At 33.8% G+C, this 22,202-nt stretch overlaps 2 protein-coding genes across 2 annotated transcripts; one reads left to right on the plus strand and one right to left on the minus strand.

The window, feature by feature from the left end:
• Positions 1–4,570: 4,570 nt before the first annotated feature.
• Positions 4,571–11,702, plus strand: LOC107789009 (uncharacterized). Its single transcript, XM_016610769.2, has 5 exons — positions 4,571–6,428; positions 10,272–10,424; positions 10,514–10,585; positions 10,895–11,117; positions 11,330–11,702. Exons 1-4 carry the CDS (start codon positions 4,629–4,631, stop codon positions 11,000–11,002), a joined length of 2,133 nt encoding a protein of 710 aa, XP_016466255.1. The 5' UTR covers positions 4,571–4,628; the 3' UTR covers positions 11,003–11,117; positions 11,330–11,702.
• A 5,676-nt stretch (positions 11,703–17,378) lies between these two features.
• On the minus strand, positions 17,379–21,109 carry LOC107789008 (putative flavin-containing monooxygenase 1). The gene is made up of 4 exons (XM_016610767.2): positions 20,482–21,109; positions 19,457–19,694; positions 18,530–18,696; positions 17,379–18,285 (listed from the first exon to the last, which is right to left on the minus strand). The coding sequence occupies exons 1-4, from the start codon at positions 20,974–20,976 to the stop codon at positions 17,584–17,586; spliced, it is 1,602 nt and encodes a 533-aa protein (XP_016466253.1). The 5' UTR covers positions 20,977–21,109; the 3' UTR covers positions 17,379–17,583.
• Positions 21,110–22,202: the final 1,093 nt, after the last annotated feature.

Raw genomic sequence — 22,202 nt, forward strand, 5'->3', positions numbered from 1 at the left:
TTCTACCCTTGCATGCATAGTTACCCAAACCTTTTCACTAGCCAGCCCCAAGTGTTTATTACAACTTATTACAAACCAGAATAACAAATTGCATCAGAACAGGAAAAATACAAAGAAAGTACAACCAGAGGAGGCCTGATTCTTGACTTCCTCTCTGAGTTACGAGATAAACCAACTCAAAGACCATTGATCCAAAACCTTTCTCCAATTTAAGTGTGTCTGAGTTCCCTAAGAGACTCAATGGGACTCCGGGCAGTGCTCAGACCCAAATTGTATTACCAGAATAAGGACAAGTGCAGTGTAGAAGTGTCAGCCCTGAAGTGTCCAAGTTCAGAGGGAGCTCATGGGTCCCAAGGCAAGGCTCACAAGGGGGGAGGGGTCAGAACATAAGTCTAAGAGAGAGTGCAGGTGAAGAAACAGAGTAAAGAAGAGGGAGAGAGGTGCTGGGAAACAGTTACAGAGTTAAGGACTTCACACAAAAGAGGTTCAGGGATTAGGGATTGCAAAGAGCCTATGCACTTAGGCATTAGTTAATTCTGGGCATGCACAGCAATAGGGAGTGTTGTTATGCTTACAAAATCAACCAGAATACACAATCACATAATGGTAACATAGAGGTTATGATCACGGGGGAATCACGTTTGAGTCATAGACAACAATACTTAATATTGTCATGCCTCAAACAAACTATCAGTATCAACACATTCGGGTAGGGGTTTAGGACACATAATAGATTCAAAACAGGTAGAAGGAAATTACATCATGCTAAATTAAGTACTGGACTAAACACAAACAGAAGGCAAACAAGAAGGCAAACGTATTAAGTAAACATATTGTTGTGATGCTGAAATCTTAATCAGAACATACCAGTTCAAAGAAGAAAAATATAGTAAAAGCAAGTAGTAGGACTTTGAAGACAAGCCACAGTACAAGTAACAAGAGAGAATATTTTGAGTGTAAGTGATTTCAGAACTAAGTATGTTCGTGTATATGTGTTAATGAAAGAGCAGGTTATTTATAGTTTGAAGACACGCAGAAAATAAGTCAAGGATCACAGTTTAGCAGTAATTATGGAACTATGTACCAATTAAAATCAAATCAGTATAAGGACTTCCTTTAATTAAGGAGTTAAAATCAGACGGTAATGGGCAGAAAACATTTTAGGAAAGAAATCAAGCACCAGGTGCAGAGTAGACAATTAGGGGTAAGTGCATAGAGGTTTAATTAAAGGAAGAATCTTTGAAATACTCGGTTAGCCAAATAAGGTAAGAAAACAAAGTAAAGTTGCAGCATATGGAGATAATCGAAAATCAGTACATAGCAAATCAGGGAGTCAAGGATTTCAAAATCACTGATTTAAGGAGAGTGACATGGGTTCCCAAGAATAAACAAGTAAACCAAGTTAAAGACAAGAGAATTGAAAGTCTAAGGGGAAGTTTTCAAACCAATTCAAAACACAGGGAAATCAGTAAACAAGGGAAGAATCAATTACACGAGTGCAATCAGAATTACACGGGAGGTTTGAAATCAGTCCAAAATTGAAGGTCATTTTAGAGGGGAATTTAGCATATAAAAGAGTGCATAAACATTAGGCATGCAAGGCTAAACTTGTGACAAAGAGAATAACAATCACAAAATCAGTAGATAGTGAATTATCGCAACATGGTAGTCACATAGGTCAACTTAGTAATAGGGAAAAAGGATATCAGAAGCATGCAAAAGTCCGGGTAAAAAGACTTTTTCTGAAAAATATAGTCTAGTTTCAATGCTTGCAAGAAACCAAATCACATAGAGAAACAGAAGTTGAAACAAAAAAGACTTCAAATCCAGTCGAGCTAATTCAAACAGATGAAACAGCTTTCAGAAGTTCGAATAGGTCTAGAGAAATTAGGGTTTTGAAATTAATCGAATTCAGAGCATGACGAACAAGTAAATCATATAGCAAGTAGTCTCAGGACTCGAATGGACCCAAAATTTTAGGGTTTTCACCATCAATTGAGTTCTAGAGATGAAAAGCAAGTAAATCGGACAAATACTAACAAAATAGATTCAGAAATCTCAAAAGGTCAAAACCCTTAAAACTCAAGTAAAAGAACAACATAAGGAAACACAATAGAACATGTTAGAAAATCAAAGAAAGCTTCGAAACAACTTAACAGAAACTCAAATCGGAAAAGATAAGGGTTCTTGAAGGTAGAGTTTTGAAATAAACCTTGAGAAAACGTTTAAAAGTTTAGAGTAAACACAGATTTAAAACAAATCTAAAGAAATCGGAAGAACCTCAAAGGTTAGGGTTTCAGAAGAACCCCAGATGGTGAGAAAGGCTTGGAAACCATCGATCTAAGCAGGAGAAGTCAAGAGTCAGGCTTGAATAGCCTTGGCTGGCCGGAGCAAAGTCAAAGATGACCGAGACAGCCATAAGAACTGAAATCGACCAAGGTCTGGACCGAGATTCCCCGATATGGCCTTGAAACCATAGTACTCGAACACATAGAAGCCAAGGGAAGTGGATACAGGCCTCCAATGGCTTTGGAGACCATGGATTTGAGAGATTTTCAGGTGGTAATTGAGGGCGGAGGCTAGGGTTTAAGAGGGGATTGAGAGAAAATTGAGAGAGGAAGGGGTTTGAAGGCGGCTGCAGGTGAAAAATGACTAGGGTTTAGGGTAGGTCGGGATTAAAAAAGGAAAGGGCTGATGTGAGCCGTTGATCTAGGCGATCAACGGCTGGGATTAAAAGGAAATTCGGGCGAGTTATTTAAAAAGGGGCGTGGGTCGGGTAGATTAGGATTTGGGCTGGGTAATTGGGTTTAAAATTGGGGTTCAATTCAGGCTATAATTGAAACACAATTGGGGTATATTTTAAATAGCCACTCTTCCCTTATTTATTTTATAAAAAATAGTAGAATAATTTCTGGAAGTAAATTAAAGGTACTAAAATAATTAATATTACATAATTATCGAATTAAACATATTGGACCTAATTTTTTATAGACACAAACGTAATTAAATCTAAAAGAGGCTAATATTGCAATTATATGCAATTTAGCTTTAAAAATACTAAATAAATTTGTAAAAATATGCAAAAATTACATTAGCTATATTTTAGTATAAATATGAGAGTTTAATAAATGAATCACCCAAAATAAAAATTTTAGGAATAATTATTGGGTTTTTGTCTGGATAAGATAGGGTAATAAATTGATTTAAAAATCTTTAAAAATTAAGAAAAAATAATAAAATATTTGGACATACTTATATATGCATACATATGCTATTTTGAAAGTATTTTGCATATTAAAAATATATAGGAAAAAATTGGGTATCAACACTATGTGGAAAAAAGAGAGAAGAAAATAAAAAAGAAGAAAGAAAAGAGAAAGTAAAGAAAAAAGTACTAATAAAAAGAAAATAGTGTTTGTAATGCACTTTTGTACAATTAACAAAAGAGCTAATTAGTTTGTGTGGATTCCTTTTAAAAAAAGGCATATATGGACCAACTATGTAACTATGAGGGCATATATGAGCTAAAATATTAACGAAGGTCAAATGTGCTCAATTTCATATAGTACGAGGACATATATGGACAAATTATATGACGGTAATGACATATATGAGCTAAAATATTAATGAAGGGCAAATATGCTCAATTTCGTATTGTACAAGGGCATATTTGAACCTTTTCTGTTTAAAAAAATGCTATAACTAGTGTTGAAATTAGACTAATAGTTATGCTCAAAGTAAATTTGACTATCATACCTAGGAGTGGCAAACGGGCGGGTCGGATCGGATATAATTCGGATCGAAAACGGATAATGAAAAACGGATACATTATCCGATCTAACCCATATTTAATACGGATAAAAAACGGGTTAACCGATGGATAATATGGGTAACCATATTATCCATGACTTCTTGCGTATGATCACTTTTGGGAGAATTCTTAGTCTCCCTTCCCTAGCTTGAGGAACCCCCAATTTGAGGCTTTAAGTTATAAGCAATTCAAAAGGTGTTTTAAGAATCCACTTAAAACCTTACCAACACCATTTAGAAGTCTTTGAACGATAAATATGAAGTACGAATGCCTTTAGAGCTCCACCAACTATTTTAAAATTATCAAATATGATTCATTAAAACTTGGAAATTGTATAATTTGAAAATCTGATTGTTTGGTGAAGGATAGTTTTAATTAAGTACTTATTTAAATCTAAATTAATCATTAGGAAATTATTAAGCTTGTCTCACAAGATAAAATATTAGTATTATTTTGTTAATTAGTAATTCAAAAAAGTTATTAAAAACATGAAATTAGGAAACTCTGTGTTGACATTATGATCTGAACTAGTGACCTATTGAATTAGGAAACTCTGGGACGTTGTTTTACCTAAGTATCGTAAATTACCAAAATTTCATCTTTGTTTGTTTATTTTTATTTTTAGTGACTAATCTGCTACTAATTTACAATAAAGAGTATGTAACTAAGGATTTTAGGAACTTGAGGGACTTATCTGTTAAATATTTTTGTTAAGCAACTGTACTATATTAGCATTTCAAACAAGTTAAAGGACCTACTATGCTACTATTTGCTAAAGTATAAAATATCTGTGCTGAGCTATTCGAGCTGAAAAAACATGGTGGCTCTATCTCTCCCTTCAACCTTCACTTGCCGGAGAAGAAGAAGGAGAATGAATACTCTGTTACTTTCTCCTCCGTTGCAACTACGTTTTCCGTTCATTCACTTCCGTTTACACACCAGTCACCGCCGTCAAGTTCTCCGACCACCGCCTTTCGCCGCCTCAACATCCCATCTCTCTATTTCCAAGCAATTCAATATCGATAACCTCGAAGTGGAAGAGGAAGACGAAAACCACGACGTCGTTTTGTACCCGAATCGCCGTTACGATTTCACTCCTCTGCTTCAATTTCTATCCACTTATACGCCCACTGAGCCCAATTCAGACACTTCTTCACCCACTCAACTCGACCCGGCCGAGTTAAAACTCGCCGAGTCATACCGAGCCGTTCCGGCCCCAGTCTGGCACTCTCTTCTGAAAAACCTCGCCTCTACGTCATCCTCAATTTCTACGGCATACGCACTCGTTACGTGGCTTCAAAAGCACAACGTTTGTTTCTCTTACGAACTGCTTTACTCAATTCTCATTCACGCGCTGGGACGCTCGGAGAAGTTGTACGAGGCTTTTTTGCTTTCACAGCGGCAAACTTTAACGCCGTTAACGTACAATGCACTTATTGGTGCTTGTGCACGGAATGGTGACCTCGAAAAAGCACTTAATTTGATGTGTAGAATGCGGAGAGACGGGTATCAATCTGACTATGTTAATTACAGTTTGATTATTCAGTCGCTTATTCGTAGTAATTCAATTGATTTAACTATGTTAGAGAAGTTTTATGATGAAATTGAAGCTGATATGATTGAACTTGATGGCCAATTGTTGAATGATATGATTGTGGGTTTTGCGAAAGCTGGTGATGTTGATAGAGCTTTAGTTTTCATGAGTGTTGTTCAAGGTAATGGGCTGAGCCCAAAAACGGCTACTGTTGTTACCTTGATATCTGAGTTGGGCAATTCGGGTAGGACTGAGGAGGCTGAGGCTGTATTTGAGGAGTTGAAAGAAGGCGGGTTAAAGCCAAGGACGAGGGCATATAATGCACTTCTGAAAGGGTATGTGAAAACTGGATCCTTGAAGGATGCGGAGTATATTGTGTCGGAGATGGAGAGGAATGGGGTGGCACCGGATGAACATACGTATAGCTTGCTTATTGATGCTTATGGGAATGCAGGTAGGTGGGAAAGCGCGAGAATTGTGTTGAAAGAAATGGAAGCGAATAATGTACGGCCGAATTCGTTTGTGTTTAGTAGGATTTTAGCTAGTTATCGTGATAGAGGAGAGTGGCAGAGATCATTTCAGGTGCTTAAAGAAATGAAGAATAGTGGGGTGAATCCTGATAGGCAGTTTTATAACATAATGATTGATACTTTTGGGAAGTACAATTGTTTGGATCATGCAATGTCTACATTTGAAAGGATGAAATTGGATGGAATTGAACCTGATACTGTTACATGGAACACGCTAATAGATTGCCATAGTAAGCATGGCCATCACAATAAGTCGGAGGAGCTGTTTGAGGCAATGCAGGAAAGTGGGTGCTTGCCATGCACCACCACATACAATATAATGATTAATTCTTTTGGTGAGCTGGAGAAATGGGAGGAAGTGAAGGGCCTGTTGAGTAAGATGCAGAGTCAGGGCTTACTGCCCAATGTTGTTACATATACCACACTGATTAATATCTACGGACAGTCAGGAAGGTTCAATGATGCCATTGAGTGCTTGGAGGTGATGAAGTCTACAGGGTTGAAACCATCCTCAACCATGTATAATGCCTTGATCAATGCCTATGCACAGAGGGTAAATATTATTCTGACCTATAACGCATTGCTTTATGAATATTTCATAGCTACTTGCTCACTATATCTTAGGGAACTAGTTTCAGGGTACGCGCGTTGCACGTGTACCCTATATTGAGGACAATAATTTTAAAAAAATATATATATATAAATAACATTCAAAGCATGGTTTTAGTCACAAACTAAATATTAAGTAAAAATTTGAGTTCTTGAAAATAATAAATATTGATCATGAAATTGACACACATATAATAAATAATATTCATTTATTCATGATTTTGTCTAATAATATTTATTTAAGTAACAAACTAAATTAACGTATAAAAAAATCTATTAGTAATTTGAAATTAGAATATCTTATGATTGCTTTTGTCTTAATAACCATGTATACTATGATTCAATATGTAGTAATCAATAAAAATGGACAATTAAGTTAATACTTCAATCATAATATTTTAATTGATTTCAAAGTTATAATATATGGAAAAATAATTAAATGTTAATTTTATTCTATTTGAAATCTATTTTTAAAGGCTAAAAAGTTTTACTAATATTACGCTATGAGGCATTGTGCTTTTATAATAGTTCATATATATTTTTATTGATTAAAGAAATATAACAAAATGTACTTTGCTCGCAAGAAAGAAAGAAGATTGTCTTCTGTCTATTAAAATGAACTTGAAATAGCTTTTCAATTTTTTTTTTTTTTGAAAAGCTCTTAGATCTTCAAAAGCTATGTATTCTTGCTAAAACTGAAAAGTTGAACATATAGAACTGGAACTAAGTTTAATTGAACTTATTGAATGATGATTGGGGAATTTTATATTTCTTCCTTTATTGAGTTAGCTATATATAGGATCAACATTCATCAATTTCAAAAAATTAAACCTTTTATTTTATACTCAAATATAAATTTCAATAAGTATATTTATATATTGAGATTAGGTACATGCGTAACGCGGGTACTGTAAATTTTACCAAATAATAAAAACTTCTAACCTAAAAGAAAAAGTTGGGTGTGAGATTTAGGCAAAAAATTTTAAATACAAAAAAGTCTCATAAACCTAAAAGGTATTAACTACAAATAAAGTCATTTAATACTCCAACATAAGAAGTTGAATAGGCAAAAAAATTTTAACTACTAAAAAAGGTCTACTAAACCTAAAAGGTATTAACTACAAAATAAACACATTTAATACTCCTTCATAGGGAGTTGAACGTAGAGGTGAAAATTTAGGCTAGGCAAATTTTTTTTAACTACTAGAAAAGGTCTCGAAAACCTTAAAAGTATTAACTACTCCAACGTAGGGAGTAGTACCAATAGGCAAAAATTTATTAACATTCCTAGACCTTTAATAATAAGAGAATAATTAAATAACTATTTCTAAATTGTCGGAGAATTAATTAAATAATTATTCCTAAATATTAATGAAATACTAAAATTACTATTTTGTCTAATGTGAACTCTATATTTTAAAGGGTAAAAAAGACGTGCTTTTAATATAGTACTAGTTTTAGGATACCCTCTTTATGCGTGTATTCCATCTCAATGAGTATAAAATTTTAAAAGAATTATGCATATTTTATATTGACATTCATTTGAATTATAAACTAAAAGTTAAAAAAGAAGGTATGATGATTGTTGATCTTATTCAGATTTTTTTTATAATTAAATTTTTATTAATCACCAAGTGAAAATATTACAAAACAAGCTTAGCTATTGCTCTTATTTAGCTAATTACTCAATAAAGGAACAAACTCACCTTGTAAAAATACTCAATCAACTCAATCAATTTATTCCACTTAATACTTAGTTCAATTTTATAATTTTACTATCTTAATTTCACAAGTTAAATTATGACAATAAAAGATACAAAATATAACTTACATGTGACAAGTAGTTATGGTCGAGTTTTAGTGACTTATATTAGTTAAATTCAAGGTGATTTGATATCAGCTTTCACATATGAATTATAAATTAAGTTAATCAGATTTCATTTGTAATATTACTTCACTTAATAGTTCTTTATAGACAAATGTTTCTTTGTGCATATTCCCTATATTGTCTCCAACATGTCCTGGAAATACATTAAAGGAACAAACATTGAATTAAGTTCTTTTGTTAATTAGTCATTTCAATGATAAAATATTCTTGTTCTCAACATTAAGGAAAGCAATTATTTTTAATTGATTCAATTTTTAATATTAATTCATTCTAAAATTTTATCCAATGGAAAGTCTTTTTTCAAAAAGTAAACCGATCGTTACTTGACTTTTTTGTGTGTGTTTTAGAGTAATTAAGTCAAAGTAGAAATACTATCTCATCTAATTTTCAATAGATTTTCCAATGTGAAAGTCAAACTTTTGAATTTTCTCCGTAATTTGAACATTTATTTATGAATTTATAAAGTAATTAAACTATAATCAAAAGTATTTAAAAGAAGTAATTGAAAAGATTAAGAAAAATGCATAGTGTTGAGAGAATTTTAACGCGATTTCAATATTCTAATAAAACATGACAGTAAGCATATGAGTATTTTATAATTCGGAGAAATTATAAATATCATGAATTCAATATTCTATATAATCATATCCTAGTAATGGTTTGAGTAACATTAACTATTTAATTTTTGCGTGTTATAAAATTTAATAGTTTGTTTCTTAATAAGTTAATAAAAATAGACTTTACTTGTTATAATAGAAATTAACCCGAAAACTTCATCCATAATTAGTAGGAGATATCACTCTTGTCAATATATATTAAATGAAAATCAAAAAATAAGGAAAAAGGTGAAAAAGTAACATGCTTATGAACTAAAAGTCACCTGTCTATCTTTGATGGAGCAACATGTAATTTACTTTTACTCGTTTTCATAATTCGAGGACTTAAAAAAACCCTTATTAGACTTTTTAAATTTTAAAAAGAAATGGCATTTTCTTATAGTTGCACGCATAGTTTTCAAAATTTATCTTGATAGGTAATACAAGGGCTTTAAAAATACACATTCTTTAAGAATCAAATTATTGTAAAATTCAATGCCACGTCAAGGGATAGTTTTCAAATTTGCAAGGTCGTAAATATTAGGAAAAATAACATGGAAGGAATTATAATTATATTACATAGTTCAAATAAGGAAAGAAGTTATATAAGTTCAAAAAAACTTAATGGATTTTAAAACCTAAAAATTAGGAATCCCTACGTAGTTCAAATAAGGAAAGATTTAATAAGAAAATTATTTAATTTTAAAGTCTTAAATATTAGGAAAATAATTAAACGACTATTTTGTCTAATGTGAAATTAAAATTTAAAGGGTAAAAAAAGGTGAACGACATTTCGCTAAGGATCTTCGTGCTTTTAATATAATATAGATAATTTCCACGAATAGATAATTTATTATTATTATTTTGTATGCTTATTCATATTGGTAAAGCACCTCCACCTACGACCGTTAGGTCCTGAGTTCGAGCACCCTGGAGGGAAAGTGTAGAAACACTATACATCCTCCTGATTGAAAAAGTTAAAAAAAAAAATACCAACTAGTTGAGATTTAGGTTTAGGCGTGGGTACACTTGAAATAGGTATGGAGTTTGTAGAATATTGCTGGAACTTGTGATCCTCCCCCCCCCCCCCCCCCCAACAACAACCACCACCGCCACCACCCCAAAAAAAAAAAAGAAGAAAAGGGATCTTTAAGGAAGATTTGCTTAAGTCCACCAATCAGGCACTGGTCATATGCCTGCATTGCAGCATAACCTTCCTACTTTAGCTTAATCATTCTAGTTTTCTGTTCATTATCAAATTTTCTTGTGATTGCATATGTAAAATGTTTATCTTCGTCCACAGGGCTTGTCTGAACAAGCAGTAAATGCCTTTAGGATCATGAAGGGAGATGGTCTAAAGCCCAGTCTGTTAGCTCTCAATTCACTAATTAATGCATTTGGTGAGGATCGGAGGGATGCTGAGGCTTTTGCTGTATTGAAGTATATGAAAGAAAATGTGAGTTCACCTTTTCCTTTCTGTATATATACATAGCATGCTCATGACGATATAGTCTCGTGACTTACATACATATCCTACAACTGCAGCATATGAAGGCAGATGTTGTTACGTACACCACTCTTATGAAAGCCTTGATACGTGTGGACAAATTTGAAAGGGTAAGCCTTCTTACGTGGAGTCTTTCATCTATAGTTATAGTGTTGGAGTCTCCATTTTTGTATGGTGCGTCATGATTATTTTGTCTCTTGTATCTTCTTTTTAAGTGATATTATGCATATTATTGACTAAATTTTCTTATTTAAAAACCGAAATTCAGATCTTTATATGCAGCAAAAGAATCAGGCTTGGCAAAAATGGCATAGGATTGCAGTGAATTTTACATTAATATTTTTGCCTTTGTCAGATTGACCTGATTGGCATTCTTACATCCTAGTTGTGTGGATCATGCTAAATATTTTGGCTTTCAGGTTCCCGCCGTTTATGAAGAAATGCTTTTGTCTGGATGTACCCCAGATAGGAAAGCTAGAGCAATGTTACGATCCGCTCTGAGATACTTGAAGTCCACATTGAAATAGTAGTAGACTGTGCAAATCATTGTCACAAAAAAGGATTGAAATTCTAGCTGTGCAAGTCCTTCTAACAAAAGGACCACAATGAACCGAGATGTTTCAGTTTGACTTTGAATTTGTGGTAAGTGAATTGTCTAGATGCTTATTTGAGTCGAACAGTGTGCTTTGGAGTTAGATATGGGTATTCAAATAGAAAATTTCCTTTTTCTGGTGCTTAAGTTTTGCTGAAATTATTAGAAAGTAGAAACATTGAAGAGTATATTTGAACATGAAAAATCTAGTTTTCCTTAGAAGCTTACCATCTAATTTATCCTGAATTATTTAATTTTGTAGGCTGTGGTTCACGGTTGTGCATTGACCTATGACACAAATCAAAATTGTTCCATGTTTGACAGCCAAATCTGGGGACAACGGCAGATAGAGATTCAAGGTGAATAAAGGATCCAAGGTCCGTATTCGTCCCAGCATTCTTTCAACAACACACTTGTACAGTTCTTATAGCAGCAAAGAGCATATTCAGTTTCTTTTCTTTTTGCGGTAACATGTGAAGTGTCATATTTATGTAATTGCAGTGTTGAATTTAGGAACAAGACTCCTATCACAATGTTGTTTTACAGTCTTGTCATATCTTATGATAAGAGGTTATATCAGCTTGTGGATAGAATCTAGCAAATGACTGAGCTCCTTAAAAACCTCTGTACTTGTATATTCTAGCTGTCTTCTTTTCTCCTTGTGGACGTAGTGTAACAGAATTGTAGGATGTTTGGCCAACCTTCTCCAAACCCCGAAAAAAATATTTTTTTTCAAAGTTGAAGTGTTTGGCTCAGTTTTTAGAAGAAAAAAACTCTTTTAAGTAGAAGCAGAAACAGTTTTGAAGAAGCAAAAAAAAAAGTAATTTTTCTCCGATAACACTTTTGAGAAAGAAACACTTAGAAGCAATTTTTAAAAGTTTGGTTAAACACTAATTATTGTTTAGAAGTGCTTTTCAAATTAATTAACCAAACATAAATTGCTTTTTACCAAAAGTACTTCTAAAAAAATACTTTTCAAAATACGTTGATTTTAGAAGTTTGGCCGAACAGACTATTAGCAAGTTAGATTCAGCTACATTGTTCTCGTTCTTAATTATGCGACGAACGGATATGTCTTTCTTTTTTTATTTTTTATTTTAATTCAAAGCATCCATCATGGCGATGGGGTTTTTTTAGGCATGAACCTGTACCTGTATATAATCGAAAAGCAGTAAAACATGGAGGATGATGTATCCTTTAGCCCCCAGTACATAATGAAGAATGATATGCATCATCCTTGAGGTCTGTTGCTCCAATCTAATCTGCCTAGTTTGGGAGATCCTGTCCATTACATTTTGACTACAAAATATTCCACAAAAAGATGATAATCCTACTGATGCTAAGAATATATAAAAAACTGTTTTATCCATTGGAAACATTATTAACAACAAACTGATTCCTTTTTGGTTTGAATCTAAAATTTGGTATGCCTTCTCTATCCAACAATACAACAGCTCTAACATTGTGTGGACAGTTTGTCAAGCTGTTGAAAACCACATGATCCTTCAAACTCTCTCCCAAATTTGCCAACAGGTCGGCCACCATATTAACTTCTCTGTATATGTGAACAAAAGTAAAGCAGTCATCATGTGATATCTCTTGAATCTGCTCCAAAATTAGTCTTATCTCCCAAGGTGGTTTTAGTTTGTTGTTAATCAAAGTAACAAGAAACAATGAGTCGGATTCTACAATAATATTGCCTCCAATTCTATCCCTGCACAGAAGCATTCCTTTTAGTATTGCCTTTGCTTCAACCATATTGTTACTGCAATGGGCATAGAAATCAGCAAAAGAACAAATAAAATCCTCATTCGCATCTCTAATAAAATCCCCATTCGCATCTCTAATTACGCCTCCGCCACCAGAGCTTTCCGGATTACCTTTGCTACATCCATTTGTATTTAACTTAAAGCCTGTCCCTGGCTTGGTCCATCTGACAACTTGGCTAGATATTACCTGTTGTACCCTCTCGGTTGCTAGACACATTTCCATCCATGAATGAGGCAGCCGTAGCTTCGGAAATTTACAATTTAAAAGCGAAGTCATAAATCTGCACACCTGCTGAATGATGATTCTAGCAGACATATTTATCCCTTCAAACTTGGCATTGCACCTACTCTTCCATATTTCCGAGGAGATAACAGAAGGTAAGCAGTGAATTAAAGTAGCATGAACTCCATTATTAGCTATAGTTAACCACCATCCCATAGCCATTTGCCTTATGTCTCCCTGGCTCATTTTAACTCCACAACAGTTAGCAAAGTACGCCCACACTTGTCTTGAAATTTGACTCTCACAAAACAAGTGTTGACTAGTTTCTTCTTCATGCTTGGAACAACAACATTTAGAGGGGACAATAATCCCAAGTCTATGGATCATTTCATCAGTGGGTAATCTTCCTTGAAGTAGTCTTTTCATGAAAAAAGAACCTTTGAAGGGCAATTTCTTTTGCCATATCATACTCTTTGTAAAAGTCCTGGTTCTGTGCTTTCTCAATTGTTCCCAGGCTGCACTTTTCAGTTCTCAATGCGACAGGGTCAAAATTAAACAACTTAATTCGAGTACAAAACACAATATACTTGGCCTTTATACCGTGAAAACAAGAAGAGAGTACTACTTATTGATTAGTATAATTAATCATACCTATTTTCATACTAAGTTATATCACAGATATTTGTGTTAATTTGCACTGCTAAACCAATACCACATATTGCCGCTGCATACTGTGACTCCAAACATGATAGAAACAAGTCTAGTTAAATGACAAGATACAGCTATTTTACACTGTTATTTTGACCAGTCACCTACATGTTTGTTTGTCAACCAACAAATTTGGAAATTTAGACGTAATAGTAATTGACAATATGTTGTATACGGCATTACCAGCTGCCCACTTCTCCGATCTAATTAGTCACATCATGGCTGATTCATTTTGTCAATAGTAATATCCTTGTGACACTTTTTTTATAATTGCAGTGATGTTAAGGTAAGGTGATGCAAAATCGTTAACTTTTCTACTGATATTAAGGTAAGGTGATGCAAAATCGTTTACTTTCTCTTCTTTCCAGTTAGATGGCTGCCCTTGAATTGAATGGCTACTTGTACGCATGTGTGTATAAAGATTTCCAGATCAATGCGTCTGAAAGATAATTGACTTTTTTTTCCTATAATCGTGGTGTTCGGGCCAGCTACCTGCCACCTCCCACCAGCAACGTACTAGCTAGGTAACTATATCCACCAAGACTTGAATAGATGTGAAGAAATCATCTAATTTTTTTGCCTCCGCTTATATTTAAACCTGACACCTCATGGTTCTCACGCACTTCATTGACCATTAGGCCACACCCGTAGGTGGAAGATTGACTTCCAATTCTACGCAGCAGAGTTTTTGGGATATATACATTGTCCTAATCTCTTTACTTCGTGCCAAAGATAACCAAATATAGCTAATGCCCAGAAAAAGCTTTTAGACTCGGTCCATAATGATACTATATTGCTATAGTCGTTGCCCTTGAATTCTGCGTTCTTTGCTCTTGCTATGTCATGAAGGTGACTTTATGTCCAGGATTGGCTATTCTTAGTCTAGCTTTTAAGGTCTCGTTTGGTACGGTGGATAAGCAAATATAATCTTGGAAAAAAAATTTAGTATCGTCCCTTATCCTTTGTTTGGTTACTAACCTTGGATAAGTTATTCTAAGATTAAAAATAGTATCGGGATAATTTAGACCTGCCAGAGATGGAATAACAATCCTAGGATAAAACAGTAAAATTGACAATCACATGATTAATATAACATACCAAACAATCAATAAAAATATAATCCCAATATAACTAATCTCAACATAACTAGGGCAACATAACTTATCTTTCAAACCGTACGAGCCCTTAAAAGATATGTTGTGGCAAACAACTATTATCGAATCTATTTTCTCAAACTTAATAACTTTTTCCAATTATTTTTCTCCTTTTGTGCGTCATGTTTGAATTTGAATAATAATCATAGACTTCCCTTAAAATACTCAAAAGTTCTACTTCTCTATAGAAGTGAATTGTTTCTTATGCCAATAAGTCTACAACCGACATATTTAGCAAACTCATGAAAAAGTCAAACTGCATTCCAAAAAAATATTCACAAACTAAAGTCTCATATTGCTGCTATTAGAAATGTCATCTTTACCAAATTAACTGCTGAGAGATTACCTTTGTATACAGGTGGATAATGACTCCTGCTAGGGGTGTACATAGGTCGGGTTGGTTCGGATTTTATAATTACCAAACCAAATCAATTGTGTCGGGTTATTAAATCTAAAGACCAAACCAAACCAATAAAACTCGGGTTTTCAATCTCGATTTTTCTCGGGTTTTCTCAGATTTTCGGGTTTTTGGGGTTTTTTCCCTGGTAAAATCTTTGTAGAACAAAACATATAAATTGTGCTCAAAATATTTTTTTAGTCCTAATAAAATACAACTATATAAAGTATTTTCCAAGAAATAATACAAAATATGAGATATGTCATGGCATTATCCTAAAATATTCAACAATAAAGACAATAAAATTATGTAATATAAATATTGCTAATTAAAAAGCCATAATAAAAATAAACATAATCTAAAAGTACTAAGTCATGCTAAAATAAGTAGACTAATAAGGGAGTATTAATTACATGACTAAACGCTAAAGAAAAAATAAAAATAGGTTATGCATTTTTATTTAAATTATTGCAAAACAGAAAATAGATATTCAATACATTCCCGTTCGTAGTATTGAATTGAATGTCTTTTGTTAGGATTGGTATTAATTTGATTTTGGTTTGGGCTTTTGTTAGCATTATTTAATTTACTAATGTTAGTGGCTATAAAACTTATTGGAACATTCAAAAGTTCTAAGTCCAACCTTGAAATAATACCTCAAAAGATAAAATTATGAAATCTTTTAAGAAATATTTATAGATTACATCACAATAAGTATATTTATATATTAAATATATCTAAAATTTCTATATATGTAATGTCGGGTTGGTTTGGTTTCGGTTTGACTTTCTTTAGTTAAAACCAAACCAAACCAATTATGGTCGGTTTTTTTTTTCCAACACCAAACCATAGTCGGATTTTTTTCTCGATTTGACTCGGATTATCGGGTTGGTGCGGTTTCTCTGTTTCCTTTGTACACCCCTAACTCCTGCATAGTGCTGGCAAAATAAGCCCATATTTTGTCAAACCTCCCAATCCGCCCATATTTTAGTGCGTAAAATTTATAAATAGCCATTTTTATTGCTGGTCAATCAAATTTTGCCGCATAATCAAAAGTCAACTATATTTAGCCAGTACATTAGCACCGGAACAATTTGTTGACAAAATACCCCTACTCTGTTTATAAAAGTTACGCGACATGACCTCATACTCTGTTTCAGCAGAATCTAGCGGCGTCAATCTATAGATTGAAGTAAGCTCTCACAATTATTATTCCGATTTTTTAAATTTTGTGGTTTAATCTTCTTATTCTCCTCACTGCGTTAATGTACTATTCTTCTCGTTTGTAATTGAGATCGTAACTAATAATATCTGCATTGTTGTATATTTTTATAAATTTTTTATGAAAAACATTTATTATGTGCTTGGTTGTGTAATATATAAATGTAATTTAATTTACAGTACTTTATGTTGTCATTAAACATCAAAAATGTTTAGTTGATTAAAAAAACACAGTTAAAGTAATGGCAAATGAATTAATTGTAGAACAAAATATCCAGTATAATATGCTGGACCTTTATAAATTGATATATAAAACTTACAAACTTTAAGAATATTATACGGAGAGTATTTGTGATTCAAATTCCTAGGATATATCTAAATGTTTAAGGTTCACCTACTATCCTGAACCAAAAGCTAGAATTTTGTGATTAGATATGTTAAAACTACACTCTGCAGCATATAGTACTGAAGGTATCTTTGATTCAAACTAGAAAAAATATTGCATAAAATGGTGTAGAACAAAACTCTAATATAATATGCTGGACCTTTCTGAATTGATATGTAAAACTTAGAAACCTTTCTGAATTGATATGTAAAACTTAGAAACTTCCAGTATATTATATTGGAAGTATCTGTGATTCAAACCAGAAGAACACATCTAAGTTTTTAAGGTTCCCCCAACTGTTCTGAATAAAATGCTGGACTTTTGTGATTAGATATGTGAAAACTACCTGGTAAAGGTAGAGAAACTGTTTCTCGTAGACTCTCAACTCAAGAAAAAGTGAAACACCACCTGAATACATGGATAATAGTAAATCAGAGAACACTTCAAGCAGAACTTTGCAACCATTTTAGGTTTTATCCTCATAACATTAATTAGCAGTACATTCCAATTCATGACAAAAGTATCCTAATTCTAGCAGACAAAGAAGAAATCAAACTCCTTGAAGAAAATTGCCCCATATTCTTATTTCCTTTATTACACTGGGAAACTTTTTTCCTTGGTCCAGTAATATCACTTGCAAAATCATTATTGTGCTAAAACTACACAGATCTTTGGTAATCTGAAGGTTTATAAGGGGCGAAAAGTTCACTCAACATTTTTTTCTTTCGTCTGGGATTCAAATTCATGTCCCTGCACAGCAGATCATTGCAGTATATTTGTAACAACACACTTACACAAGCTCGTTTGTAGTATTTACAAGCGTAACGTTGCATACACTTCTCCCATCTCAGGACGTCCTCTTCCATTTGCGCTATTGTTGGTAGCTTAAATTTCCCTGCAAGAAAATGAACTAACCATTTGCTTTGCATCTCAGTGGTGTATAGTATTGCAGGGCTCTCAGAATACCCAAGTATCGCGAGCTGTGGAATACGTGGATGAATGCATTCGCGGTAGAAGGGAGTTGAAGAGCCAGTAATGCATTTCTGAAAATAAGCTGAGCTGAAAATATTACAAAGCTTATCATCACTTCTGTATCCAGTTGCAAAGATGACAATGTCTGTTTTCAAAGGAAGATTCTCCTCCTCGTCGATGATGAGTCCTTTTTTACAAAAGCAATAACTTTTCGACTTCTTTAAAATGAGGCTTCCTTCTTCAACTCTCTTATAGAAATCAGCTGGCAATACTGTGAACATGCAAGACGATATCTGTCTAAGAAAACCATGGTCCGGAACCATATTGTACTTCTTCAATGGGTATATCCATTTGAGATAAGTTTCTGCAAACTTTGAAAATATCCACAGCTGAAAGCAACAATCATATCCATCAATTATTATACAATGCTAAAAGTAAGACATCAGTAGAATTCTGCTATGTTGCGCGGACTCTCCAAAATGATGTCGCACCCGTGTCGGATCCTCCAAAAATGCACTATTTTTGGAGGGTCCGACACGCACCCGGCAACATTTTCGGTGAGTGTGAGCAACATAGGAATTCTGAATACAACTAAGCTAAAGCAATGTGAGGCAAAATTAAGGAAATTATTACCAGAGGTGAAAGTAAAATTGCCAAGAACCAGAGGAAAAATCCTTCGCGGGGCTTATGGATCATTAACTCTGAGAATCTATTCAAATTCCTTAAAGATAGTTTCAGAAAGCCCTCTGGTACTGTCCAATGTACCCTCCTGAGTAACAATGTACAGGGATGTTTCACTCCTGAAATGAAAAAAATTATAAAACTTTTTTATCAGTCCAAAGAAGTCTGCTGCAAACCAGTACATTATTCTGTTCCGAATGGCATAGCTAGCATTCGCGTACTAGACAACAACAACAATAACCTATCCAGTATAATCCCACATAGTGGGGTCTGGGGAGGGTAGTGTGTACGCAGACCTTACCCCTACCTTTGTAGAGGTAGAGAGGTTGTTTCCAATAGACCCTCGGCTCAGGCAAGCATAGGTACCACAATAATAACAAGAAACAATACGGGACAATACCGAAAAACCATGTAGAAACAGAGAAAAAAAAAACAAGTATTCAAATAAGCCTACTACCAACCAAATGCGAGAGTACGTACTAACACTACTGGTATGAATAATCTAGACTACCTAACCTACTATCCTAATCTTAAACCTCCACCCCTTTCTATCACGGGTCATGTCCTCGGTCAGTTGTAGTTGCGCCATGTCATGCCTAATCACCTCACCCCAACTCTTCTTCGGCCTACCTCTACCTCTCCTAAGGCGCTTCAATGTCAACTTCTCACACCTCCTTACTGGAGTGTCTGTGCTTCTCCCCCTCACATGTCCAAACAATCTAAGCCGTACTTCCCGCATCTTATCCTCAATTATTGAAAATTCAAACATCTCTAGCAAATAATTCATTAGAGTCAGCAGATCTAATGGCAAAAAATGAGACTGGTCCTAGGCTAGCAATATCTGTTTACTGTATCCAGTTAATTACTAAGTAGTAGTACCATTTAGTCTGGCGACTTCTGCTGCAAGATCTATCGCTGATTTTTGGAATCCAATAACAGTGACACGCTTATCTTTGACTATTGCAGTTGCATTAACACTTCCCATTTCAGCATAATCCATGGCGTGTATAACCTTGCCATCGAACACCTCCGGCCCTTTATTCATTGGAAAGTGAGGGATATTTGGCAGGCCACTGAACTTTCCAATGCATAAGATTATGAAATCAACTTCATAAACCTACCATTTCACATATCAGAAAATGATCATCATGCATGTCAAGAAAGTAATACAAATATGCGCTGTTAAAAATAGAATAGACTGAAAATTGTGACAACAAAGACATCTCAGTATCAGTAAGGCAGTAAAAGGTACACTTTGCTTGAAAAAGGTGTTGTTTTAAATACTTCCCAAAAGAGATTATTCTGAACCAACAAATAATCCATCGGTTTCATTTTATATGTTAGTGTTTGACAGGACATGAAATTGTTAAAAAGAATGACTTTTGGCATATGAAGGAGAGCTTGGAGCAATGATAAAGTTGTCTCTGTGTGACCTATAGCTCACAGGTTCAAGCCGTGAAATCAGCCACTGATGTTTGCATCAGGGTAGGCTGCCTACATTACAGGGTAGGCTGCCTACAACATCCCTTTAGGTGCGGTCTTTCTCCGAACCCTGCGTGAACGTGAGATGCTTTGTGCACCAGGCTGCCCTTTTAATGACTTTTCTCATATACCAAACTATCCTATAACTAATGCTCTAATAGTATGTGGGCGGAGCTAGAAACTCCAATGCGGGTTTGGCCGAACACAGTAACTTTTGCTCAAACAATGTATTTGCGTTAAAATGTTCATTAAATGTATACAAATATAAAATTTAGAACTCAATTATTAGCACTTGAAGTCATCGTTTTAAAATTTAGAACCCTTAAAGTTGAAATCCTAGCTCCGCCAATCATTCAGGTCAAATGAGGTACCATTCCTTTTAAACAGATTAAAAAAGAAAAAGTACAGGAATTAGTATTTACCTTATGTGAATGCAAGGGACGAAGGAGATCCATTACTGTAACAACCCATTTGCATTTAGGAGAGAATGCGCGACCTGTACCACCCCACAGATTATCACAACCAGCAGCTATTATTTCTTCACCATCATCCTCACAACAGTAATCAACAGTAACCACCTTAGTATTAAACTGAATATGTTTCAGGATGTTGAAGTGAAGAGCATAGGATTCAATATAATCCTTAACTTGATTGTGATTAGGAAAAGTTTCTGCGACAGACTTAGGCCATGCAAAATCTGAGAACTGGTAAAAATCTTTTGGAGTTTGAAGTTTAGTTGACTCAATTGTATTGGACCAAACTCCGCCAATACAATTTGAGGATTCAAAAATTATAGGATTAAATCCCTGTTCCAGTGCGTGTTTGCATGCAACAAGACCACTTATTCCGGCACCGATGATTCCTATTTGCTTTTTCCTTTTTTCAACATTGATTTCTCCGTTTACGTGTGTCTCCATGTTGAAAAGACAATAATACCCTAATTCCAAACTTCCCCAAAAAAGGAAATTGGAGAATTGTCTACTATTTGATGGCTAAACTCAATTTTGGGACTTGTCAAATTATCAAACGACAACTGAAATTCTTATACTATAGCAACCGACTCAATAGACGTCATTAGCCCAAGTACACATAATTTATATAGCGCAATAGATGGGACACTATTATTCTATTCAACCGATGCTCACGGCCTCAAAACTATCTAGATATTTTTAGGGTTTAAAGGGATGAATTAAAAAACCATGAAAGATGGTCACAGTAGATCCATCAATTATTCTACAATAACGTAATAGAAACTAAGCAAAGACACAAAAAATATAAATCACAAGAGTAAAAAGATACTAACCAAGTTGGAAGTCAAGAATAAAGCCTATAGAAGATTAAATATTCAAAAAGATAAATCTAAATTATACGAAAGGAAACATATTCAATACATTGTAGTTTGCTACTCATAATCGTTAGAATACTTTGTGTCTTGATAGTGAATATGCTGAAAATAATTTAGTTTCAATAGGAATAACATAATAGGTTTGAGAATTATTATTTTGAGTTTAATTACTTATTGGTTTGTATCCGTTTTCATAATTCCAAGGCCCGCAGAAATATTTAATGTTTTATTATTTTTAAACTTAATATATAAATATATTTTTCACATGTAAATTTATTCGGTACGGTTCGGTATTTTTTGGTTTGTTTTCATAAAATAAAAAACCTACCCTAATTAACAGCACAGTTACAAATTTATACAAAAACCTACAATTTTATTAAAAGAAACCTAAAAATAGATTTGGTATGGTACGGTTCAATCGGTTTAGTCACTTTTTTACAATATATTGACACCTCTACATATATATACAAGATTTTTTCTAAAGTTTATGAGACCCGATGACCCTTAATATTATACATAGGTCCGCCTTGGCAAGAAAATATCGCACGTGAAGGATGTGTGACTAAGGGTGTTCATAAAAATCTGAAAATCGAACCAAATCGATATTTTGATTTGGTTTTGGTTTTGAATTTTAATAATTGAGCAAGTTTAGCTTGGTTTTGGTTTTAATAAAAAAATCGAACCAAACCGACTATAGAACTAACTATTTAAAATATATTATTTCACCTATATATATATATATATATATATATATATATATATATATATATATATATATATATATATATATAATCTAAT

The sequence above is a fragment of the Nicotiana tabacum genome, chromosome 1, assembly GCF_000715075.1.
Source record: "Nicotiana tabacum cultivar K326 chromosome 1, ASM71507v2, whole genome shotgun sequence".
Lineage (NCBI taxonomy): Eukaryota > Viridiplantae > Streptophyta > Magnoliopsida > Solanales > Solanaceae > Nicotiana > Nicotiana tabacum.